General features: G+C 34.5%; 1 protein-coding gene across 1 annotated transcript; it reads left to right on the top strand.

The window, feature by feature from the left end:
* The first annotated feature begins 242 nt into the window (after window positions 1–242).
* LOC107819329 (UDP-N-acetylglucosamine transporter UGNT1) lies at window positions 243–9,308 on the top strand. Its single transcript, XM_016645431.2, has 10 exons — window positions 243–641; window positions 2,820–2,896; window positions 3,255–3,416; window positions 3,519–3,652; window positions 5,283–5,413; window positions 5,491–5,535; window positions 5,633–5,730; window positions 6,113–6,220; window positions 8,616–8,672; window positions 8,751–9,308. Exons 1-10 carry the CDS (start codon window positions 485–487, stop codon window positions 8,823–8,825), a joined length of 1,044 nt encoding a protein of 347 aa, XP_016500917.1. The 5' UTR covers window positions 243–484; the 3' UTR covers window positions 8,826–9,308.
* The last annotated feature ends 1,580 nt before the right edge of the window (window positions 9,309–10,888 follow it).

The following is a 10,888-nucleotide window of genomic DNA, read 5'->3' as shown; positions in this document are numbered from 1 at the left end:
AGATGGTAGAAATGAATCAAAAATGCAAAATAAATAATGAGCATTTATATAACCAAATTTAATTAGTTGGACTAAAAACTAGTAATAATTATTTTTGTTGTTGTTGTCATAAAATTCAATTTTTGGTATGTCATTTCTTCCCACGACCCAAAAATCTTTTCTGGTAAAGAAATCATATGACAATTATCAGCATGATATTTTTAATTCTCAAAAATAAATAATTGGGGAATAATGGGAAAAGGGAAGCTTCTATGGAAACCAAACGAACCAAAAACCAGAAAAAGAAAATAAATAAGGGGCTGCTTTTGAATCTGTGGAAACTTCAAAAAAACGAATATATCTGAGAATATAGAGTTTCAAATCAGTTTAAATACTTGGTTTAAAGAATCAGAGTATTAAAATCAAACAGCTAATTCAACTTGCAGTTTGAGTAGTTGTTGAAAGATACTGATTCACAGAGAGAGATCTAAATTTCGTGTGAATCATGGCTTCCAGTTCAGCGAAGAACAGTCCGTTACTACCAATGACGACGGCGCCGGCGGCCGATTCACCGCCGCCGCGAACGGAGGAGAAGCTCTTCAAAGGATCGGCCATGACCAAACGCGGTGCTTATGCTGCTATATCTTATATGTCATGTGCTGGTATGAATATTTCCTCTTTCTTCGTCTTCGTTCGCTCCTTATAAGCATATCCGTTACTGTTGAATTACGAAATTGCGGTTTTGAAATTTTGCTTCTTTTTTTTGAGGAATCGCAATTGTTAAATTTTCTCCCCATACATCGAAGACAGTTGTTAAAATTGCAATTTTTAGAGCTAGGACTGTTTATTACGTTCGATTCAAATTGAGCGTTTATTTGTTGATCGTGAGTGGAGTGATTCGTCATAGAACCTAGTGTTTTGTGGCCGTTAGTTAATCAAACAGTTGAATTTTGACTTTCTCTATCACATCGGAGAAACTAGTTGAAATTGCAATCGTTAGAGCTAGCATGGGAGTTGCTTCCTCCTGTCTGATTCAAATAAAGAGTTTATTTTTGTTGATGGAGAGTTGAGTGATTCGTCATGAAATGAAGTATTATAAGGTGTTTCCTTTCCTAATTGTCTTTTAAAAAGTTGAGCTTTTGATTCATGCATGGTGTTATTAATAGGAAGTTCTCTTTCCAATTTGGTGTTATTCAAGGGAAAACCATGTACCCAAGTGCTAAATGTGTAAATATTTCACTGTTATTAAATAGGATTAGTCTCAATATCTTTGAACGGTTGAGCTTTATGTGCCTCACACATCAAATGCCTTAGGTATTTTCTAACTCCTTAAAAGAAGAACTTCCATTCTTGTTGGTTCTTTTCAGAGTATTTTTTTCTTTCCTCAGTTGTATAAAAATTTATCATGCTTGTTGACTTGCTTATCTTTTGATGGCATGATCAGATGTTCTTTTGGATGGATTTATCCTTCGTTGTATAGTGGGGGATTTCCGGGGGTTGGATATGAAAGAGTTATGCACAATCTCATACCATCTAGAACGCCATTCTGACTTTAAATTGCAGCAATTGTTCATTAACATGTTCATTTGATCTTGGGAATGTTGGATTTAGACCCTCAGCATTACTCGTTAAATTATTTAGCACTTTTACACACAAAAATGTGTTGATTATCTTGGACACTGTATGCATATTGATCCAATTGTGTGTATTCACGCATCCTTAAAATGTCTCATATTGTCAAATGACAGACATGTTTGAAGACTGGATGACATCAATGGGATAAAAGTAACTGGATAAGGAAGGTCAAACTTACTATTAAGTTATTAACTTATGATGGACACTTGTATTATTTGGAATCGTAGCTTTTATGTCCATCAAAGTTGACTTTCTAGGCATTATAAGCAATTAATATTAAATATATAAAAGTATTGTGTTGTGTCTTTGGCACATCTTATGCTACATGATTCAGACAAATAGATCATGTTTATGTAGTTCCGGATGTGACTTTTGTCCAAATATGCCACTCTACCGTAGTGGGAAATTAACATGTTTTTTTCTGGGTGGTAAATCCATGTCTAATTGTCAGTGTTATATTGATGATATTCTACAACTTAAAGTGGGCAGATTTAAATTTGTTGTTTATCACGTATTTGAAAAAAGAGAAGCTAAAAGATTTCAGATTGGTCTAGTGACTTCATTGTTTAACATACTAAATTAGGGTATACCTTTGACTTTGCTTGTTGAATCAGAAAATTAGGACTCTGAAGATAAAGACTCAACGAAGACCCCATCGCATGTCGTTGCTTTGAGCTTAATTTCCATTTCTGGATGTTATTCATTGTCCATTCTTGCACTGTCAATGTTAGTTCACATACAGTGAGGTCAGGGGAGCCACTCGGTACTAAAATTATATTTTAGGACATTTAGTTGAAAAATCCAACACTTAATAATGTGATCCCAATGACAAGAATTAAGGCATGGCCACTGATGTCTTGTAATGATGCATGGTGACAATAAGCATATACATATAGAAGAATCTCAAATTCAAAGTCAAGTGCCGAAGTATAGTTGCCAGTCTTGAATTTTGATTCTGTTAGGTTGAATTATAGAAACTTCCTTTTATTTGCTCTATCCCTTTGCTTCACCTTTCTAAGCATCATAGTCCTTAAGTTGATTTTGTCCTATTGTTTATCAAAGACTTTTTGGTTCTCTATAATATATATTTCCTTGTGGGTTTCCTATTTGCGTTTAAGGACATTTCATCTTGTTCTTTTGGAGAAGCTTACCATAGTCATTTATACTGCTTGATGCTTACAAAATTACCTGATTTTGACTTGCAGTTCTCTTGGTATTATTCAATAAAGCAGCTCTTTCTTCATACAACTTCCCATCTGCAAATGTCATCACACTCTGTCAGGTACCTTGAGACTCTGGTTTTAACAGGGATGCCTGGCAGTCTCAGCATTGTACCACACATTATTTATTCATTTTCCGGAGCTGGTTGCAAACATTTATCCTAAGCAATTTGTCTTCATGACCTTTAAATATATTGTCAGTTCATCATGCAAAAGCTCTGGCTTATTTCTTAAGTTTTACATGGTTTATCAAATATGATGTTTTACTTTAGTGATATCTCCATGTAATGTTTTATATTTCCAAATGAGTTGTGAGACTTGTGCTTGACAGGAGTGATTTTGTTCCGTGCTTTTCAAAGGCAGTTCTCTATATCAGTTGGCATCACTGAACTGATATATTTAGCTTCCTGTCATTTGCAGATAATATGTTCATGTTGTTTTCTTTATCTCCTAAGACGGTTGAAGCTCATTTCTTTTCATTTGAATGAATCTCCGGTAATCCCTGACAATTTTAAAACATTTGTGCCACTGAAGACACTGATTGATACTTCACCCGTTGCTGTGACCTATCTTCTCTACATGGTAATTGCTTCATTTAGTATTTTTATGCTTATTATTTCCTCAAAGGTCAGGAGATCGCATCTCACCAAAAGATTTTATGGGGTCTCTGGTTCTCCTTGAAAGCTAGTTACGATGGAGTCTGTTCGGGGAGTAAATGTACCCATGTACACAACCCTTAGGAGGACAACTGTTGTATTTACAATGATTGTGGAATCCATTCTTGCAGGTCAGAGGTACAGTCGTCCGGTTATTGGAAGGTGAGATTTCCTTTTTCTTTTAGTTAGTTCTGTTGCAGAAGTTATGTCTAGAAAAATACTATGGGATCTTGAGATAGACAACAAAGAAAAGTGCCTCATCAAGGGATCAGAATATTAGGAAAGAATATTTAAAACTTAACTTCTCACAGTTAGTAAAACCGAGGGATAACTGGGATTAATGTTTCACTTTTTATGCATTTCATTCTCTCTCGTGTTCTCGATTTGGGAATTGAAGTTGCTTCCGAGATTTCTTATTAAATCATCTGGCTCACCAACAGCGGACTTTCTCAACAAACTAAACAATTTCCCATAAAGAAGAAAAATTCAATATGGAAAATAGTGACGAGAGGAACAGGATTAATGTTTCATTTGTTCCTTCATTCTGCTTCCAGAAAAAAGATTTATAACTGGGAAAAAATGAAAGTTTTTTCGACTCAAAATGCCTAAAGTTGAAACGAGGCTTATGACCCTGGGAAATGAGATTTCTGACTAAATGGATAAAGTTGAAAACTGTTTGCTTAACCTAACTGCCTTAAATAGCATAATGGTATGATACATGAGAGCCAAATATATCACTATATTCTGTTGCTTCATTTGTGCTCTGCTGGAAGTTGCAAGAAAGAATAGAACGTTTGATTTTCTCTTTTGTCTCAGTTCTGTTAAATTTCTAGTAATTAGTATTAACAGTCTATTAAGGGGTTTATCATTTAAACACTAAGGGGTCGTTTGGTACGATGGATAATCAAAAATAATCCTAAGATAAAAATTTAATACCGCTTTATCCCTTGGTTGGTTACTAATCCTGGGATAAGTTATTCCAGGATTAAAAAAGAGTATCGGAATAACTTATACCTTCCAGAGAGTGGATAGTAATCCCAGGATAAGCAGTAAAATTGACAATCCCAGGATTAATACAACATACCAAACAGTCAATAAGAAATAATAACAGGATAACTAATCCTAGCATAACTAATCCCAGTATTACTAATCCCACCATAATTAACCGCAACATAACTTGTCTTCAAACCAAACAACCCCTAAAGGGGTCATTTGGTTCACTGACAAAGTTATGCAGGGATTATAATCCAAGGATTGTAATACAGGGATTTATAATCACTGGTTTATTTAGTGCTTGCCAGATGTTTAGTTCATTGCATTAAAAATGAAATATACGATGTATAATGTAACAATTTACAATCTTACCCTTATTTTGATAGCAAATAGGACTAATGAATAGAAAGATGTAATCAAGGCTATTTTTGTTTTTAGGTGTTTTATCCCCATAAAGTTAATCCCTGTATGAGTTGTCCCATGTTGGATCCGGCACAAAATAATACCAATTTTGTCGTATAAAATTCTAACCAAACACGGTATAAATTATTATTGAATTTTATACCATGTCCATTTTCCTAATCTTGGTAACCAAAACAACCCCTGGGATTCTCCTTTTACACTTCTAAATTGACCCGTAAGAAGATAAGTTATTGTTGCCTGCCTTCCATAAGTTTTTTTTCTTGCTTCTTCTGTTAAGGGTTCTCTTAATCACACATCATTCAAGCACATAGTTTGAGTAACACTGTGAGCATATTTCTCGCTCGTTCTCTAACAAAACATTGCCTAACATTACCAGTGTAGTGATAATCGTGTTTGGTGCTTTTGTCGCTGGAGCTCGGGACTTGTCATTTGACTTTTATGGCTATGCTGTTGTCTTCTTATCCAACATCACAACAGCAATATACCTTGCAACCATAGCGCGGATTGGTAGCGTTTTTGCCTTGTCATGTATTCTTTTCAGGTTGATATCTTTTTGGTCCTTTCTAATATTTCCAGCTATCCAGGAAAATCAAGTGGCCTCAATAGCTTTGGCCTAATGTGGTGCAATGGTATTGCTCTTGTTCTCTATTAGTCATCCTTGTCGTTCATCCTAGTTCTAGTTGTCTGATTTTTTTATTTTTTTTTTGTTCTTTTTGCCTTTAATAGGAATCATCTGTGGACCTCTCTTACTTGTTTGGTCACTTATTCGAGGTGACCTGGCACTGACAATGAATTTTCCTTACTTGTTTTCACCAGGTTTCCTGGTAAGCTTCACAATTAACTTGAGTATGGTATCTTACTATCTCATTGATCTTTTGCTGCACCACATAATGTGATAGTCCACTTTGCTTCCTCGCATTGTCTCTTGGGGAGCTCAAAGTCATAGGTGTTCTTCCCCACTCCCCCATCTCCCACCTCTGGGACAATATTTTTGCTTCCTTTGTGTTAAAAGGAAAAGCATAGAGAGTGAATCCTGCTCCAAACATTAATGTTGTTTTCAATGTAAATGTGTCCCACCATTGTCATACTAGCATACTCTCACCTGGTTCCTTCCAACTGTTGCTGGACACTTAACTGCTACTTATAAATGTCTTAATGGGATGTCATATTGCTGTGTTTTGACTCTCGTATTTTGTAAATGAGCAGGTCGTAATGTTAATGTCTTGCATATTGGCATTTTTCTTGAACTACTGTATATTTCTCAATACAACACTGAATTCAGCCGTCACACAGACAATATGTGGTAACTTGAAGGTTTGTTCTCCGATGAATCTTTTTATTCTATTAAGCTTTCTGATTCACCTTGCTGGGTCGATACTCCAATTGGAGAAAGTACAAAGTAACATTTATAATGGCAAAAGATGTTTGTGGTCTTGTGGAGGAATCCGAGTCCATTATTCAGGTAGTCAAATACTTTGCTTTGTTTCAACTGGAGTTGAATAGAGTGTACAATTGCAAGCGATTGTGCTATTTTGAGAAAATGAAAGGTGATTCTGTATTTTGCTTGCATCCTTGCATGCTGACCAGAGGTTTCTTGCTCATAGGATGTAATTTTGAGGCTTGGCTCCCCAGTGTGCAAGTTTTTGGTTTCTAATGCCAATTAAAATATCTCATCATCCTAAGCTAGGACTAGCCATTAATGAATAGTAAGAATTTCTAGCACGTTCAGCTCTTCTTTTAGTTATTTTTTTTTACAAAGTTTCAGTTGCTGGAGAACAGTCATTTCTAGAGTACCTGGGCTCCTCATAAGGCTTGTCACAGTAAAGGGTGCTGATAAACCCACATGTGAAGGGTAAAAGATATCTCTGTGAACCTTGCATCGCTTAAAGTTCTGTTCTAAAGGAATTCTTTTTTTACATAAATCCACCTAAATAGGTGGAGGGTTAGGCTCTAACCCCTGCATGTTCATAAAAACAAATAGAATAGTTACAAAATGGAAGAGGGAGCATATTCCTTCTTTTTCTTTTGCTAAGTAAGCAAAAAAAAGAGGGGGGGGGGGGTGCCTATCCTCCTTAGGCCAAGCTATGAGCGGACATGCCCACTCCTTTTGTAACTTGATCCTGTAATATAAATTTTAGTATAGTAAATCCTTTCCAACAGTGTATAGAAGGACTCCTATTTACAAAATAACAATTGAAACAGTTTTACAGTTAGAGTTCTTTGACATTAATGGAAAATTCACATCTCTATCTAGTCACCTGAACCAGCAAATAGGTTTTGCTCCATCTACCTTTTTTAACTCTGAATAATTCTACTACAAAATACATATGAAAGTGATGGAGAACCTTCGTCACTTGATTCTCTTTCTAGATTTTCCTGCTTTTGTTTTTATCAGCTTTAGTTAAGAGTTGTTAGAGGAAGATGTGGCAAAAACAGTTAGAGGCCTGCAACCTTTGTCCATCATACCTTCCTCTTGAGATATAGTACCAATTATCCAGTGCTCGTTTCCTCTCATGCATGTGGTTGCACGTAAATTTTCTCGTCCTCACATTAATCCTTGATTTCTTAAATAAGAATTAAAGAGTATTGTGGTCTTATAACTTCTTGTTTGAATACTTGGGATTTAAAGATGGATGTACAACTCATATGAGGATCAAATACCTAGCAGAACAAAGATGTTAACTTCTAAAGTATGGATTTTAGTGTTCTGTTTTTCAATCTATTGGAACTGCCATAATCTCGACCTACCATCAGCTACATCCAATATCCCCAAAGTGATGGCAAAAAAGAACAAAATCGCTGAACTTATCCCCTTGTCCCACAGAAGCCAGCTTTATAGAATAGCCTCATATCACTAGGCTACAATTACTGGATTATCATCCTTGTAGTAATTTCAATAGATAACTTGCAGATATACTTTCTTACAACATACCAAAAAAATAGCTCATGTCCATTGTCAAAAGTTTTCTCATTTTAGTTGAGCATGAAGCTACATGAACCTTTTGCAGAGCTGATGGAAATTTAGATAAGTTATCCTTGAGGCTTGTGATGCGGAAATATCTAAGTTTGAAACTGAACCTTTACTCAAAAATGTCAGATTGCACTTTCAGTCAAAAGTTTGGTAGCAAACTGAAGAGGTGATCTACCCTCCTCTGGCCCCCTCCTTCTGCCCTTCCTAAACTCCCCTAAAGAAGAGTAGAAAAAGTGATACAATTGCTATGGGGCCAATAAACAAGATTCAGAGCCCTACTTCCCACAACCTCTGTGCCCTGCATTTCCCTTTACACCTTCAAATTTTCATCTACTCCCTGTGTTTTTTTTTTGAGACAGCAGGTGGCACTTCTAATATGAAATTGAAAAAAGAAGGGAGAGTTATTCACTATACTTGGCTGGCTGTCAATCTTTATCTCCTTTGAACTTGAGCTGTGCTAATCGCAGTCAGCTGAAAGCTCAGTTAGCTTGTCCATCTGCTCTCTGCGTTTGCACTTATAGGATTCTCTTGAAGATGAACTTCTTTCTGGGTTTTCATTTCTCAGCAGAGATAGGTTGCACTTTGGTAAGTGGCTTGAGTCCACTTTCCAACCAAGGTCCTATGCTTGCGAGACTTCCATTTATTTAACTTGTCATGTACCCCGAGTCAAAAGAAGCTAAAATGTCAGTGATTGATGAGTCTCTATCATTACTACAGTTTTTTCTTCCTTTTATGCAGGACTTTTTTACAATCTCTCTAGGATGGTTCATATTTGGCGGGCTTCCATTTGATATGGTGAGCGTACTATTGCTGTTTCTGTGATTGCCGTTCTATTTTGTCTGCTAATCATTGTAGATGGATATCTGCTTTCAGTTGAATGTACTTGGGCAGCTTCTGGGATTTGTTGGCTCTGGTCTCTACGCCTACTACAAACTCATAGGGAAGTGATTGTTGAGAATGTCCATATGATTGTTCCAGGAAAAAGTTATTATTTGCAGCATAGTTTTTACCCCATTTTTGTATTGGTAATTATGCGATGCTTGAAGAGACACTCAGCTGCAAGGTATAATTTCCTTAATAGGTAATTCAGGTATCCGATCCTCATCGGGCTAGTAAAAGTCCCTGTTGACTTAATGTTACTGAGAATTGGGTGAGCGTAAAGGTTGTAGCTTGTTACAGGACCGGATCTCGGCACTGCAGGGCCCTAAAAAGGAGAATTACCCTCCAAGGACGAGGGAAACTTAATTAGTTTGAGATGTACACAGTAATGACATTCTTTTTATGAACAGATTGTAATTGAAACCCAGTGCTTAACAAGATTCTTCATGGAGTAAGTTGTGACCCCCAACGATGTTAGCTGTATGATGCCTTTCTTAGGCAATTTTTTTACTTTTTCCTATTAATTTATGTATCTTGCGGTGTTTGTCTCGATTTTCTGCTTGTCCATCTTATGACGAGAGAATTTTAATATTTACATTTCTTGGTTAGCAAATACGAGTGCTGGAAGTGAATACATTTTAGATCAACTGGGTCTTCTATCTAACTTTAGAAATAGCTGGCCGGCTTGTCGGAGGAAAAGGAGAAAAAGAAAGTGGAAGATTTGAAGATGGCAAAGACGATTGTACAAGAAAAATATTTAACTTTTATATAAGTATAAAGAATTTTTACGCTATTAATCTATTCTATATTTATTATAAAAGCATGAATATAATATTGGTTTACAAAAATAACCTTTTAATACTAAATATAATACTCACAATAAAAGCACATAACCGGAATTCTACACATTAGTTTTATAATCCTATTAGTTTTAGGACATAATACACGTTAGAAATCTTCCATGATTACCTTTAGGAATCCTATTAGTATAATCTTAATATATTTAGTCATGTAATTCTATTACTTTTAGGATATACTCCTTCAAAAAATCCTATTACTAATTTAATTTAAAATAATTTTTTTTAAAGTTTTAGATCTTTTTGTTTCCTTTTTCTCTTTCTCTTCTATTTAGTTTAGAGAAAACATTAATCCGTGCTTCGCGCGATTGTTTCCGGAAGAACGCAAATGACTTCAAGAAAATAATTTCTTTTTGTGAGTTATATTGAAAAAATAAAATATCATGAGAAATAATGAATTACATTTATATATGAATAAATCAGGCGTACTAATATCTTACAAATGATAATTTAGCCAAGTAGAACAATGAAAGAAAAAGTATATATATTTGCTTTTAAATCCTTTTTGAATGAGAAATTACGGTAGAATCCAAATAAAATTATCGTTCATCACACAATATCACTATTCAATATTTCTAGGTTACTTTCACATTTGGAAATCCTAATTTCACATTTATTTCGTGAATATAACAAAAGAAAAAAATCCATTGATTGGAGAGAAAATAAAGAAAAATGGTCAATTACCAAAACAAAAAAAGAAAAATCAAAAGTTTAATAAGAGGAAAGAAAAAGTAGAGTTTCTTTTATTATTACATATCGTTTAATAGTCAATTTAATTTGAATATTTTATTCATCAATTTGCTCTAAAAAAATGCTCCAGGTAAATGGGTTAGATTTCGATTAGAGTTTTCTATTAATATTTTACTTAGTTCTTTTAATTTTAGGATAATATATGGCAAAGGAAATTATCTTCTACTATTTTTAGAATATTAACCACTGCTAGAAACTTATTGTAGCAGATATATTTGGTTGAATTTCTCAAATAGTAATTCTATTATATATATTCTTATAAATAAATTTATATGCTTTTGAGTAAATGGTTTCTAGGTGGATATTTAGTTTTATTTGATTTTATTATTTTTATCTGAAATTTAATTTTTATACATGTAATATAAGATCTATAAAAGAAAAAAAAAGTTAATCAAAGTAGAAAAACGAATTAATCAAAGTAGAAAAAAAATATAAAAACAAACAATGCCAATTTTGCATGTTCAAAGAGAATTGAACTAAAATAATTCATGTTGTACTTTTGATTTTCTTTATTTTATTTGAAGG

The sequence above is a fragment of the Nicotiana tabacum genome, chromosome 1 (assembly GCF_000715075.1).
Source record: "Nicotiana tabacum cultivar K326 chromosome 1, ASM71507v2, whole genome shotgun sequence".
Lineage (NCBI taxonomy): Eukaryota > Viridiplantae > Streptophyta > Magnoliopsida > Solanales > Solanaceae > Nicotiana > Nicotiana tabacum.
The sequence above is the reverse complement of the archived record's forward strand: the minus strand, read 5'-3'. Positions and strand labels throughout refer to the sequence as shown.

Excerpts from the sequence above, each read along its gene's own strand:
- LOC107819329 (XM_016645431.2), top strand. The coding sequence starts at position 485 with ATGGCTTCCAGTTCAGCGAAGAACAGTCCGTTACTACCAATGACGACG. Across the intron at positions 3,653-5,282 it reads AGTCGTCCGGTTATTGGAAG|TGTAGTGATAATCGTGTTTG; the intron begins GTGAGATTTCCT and ends TAACATTACCAG. Across the intron at positions 5,536-5,632 it reads TGGCCTAATGTGGTGCAATG|GAATCATCTGTGGACCTCTC; the intron begins GTATTGCTCTTG and ends TGCCTTTAATAG.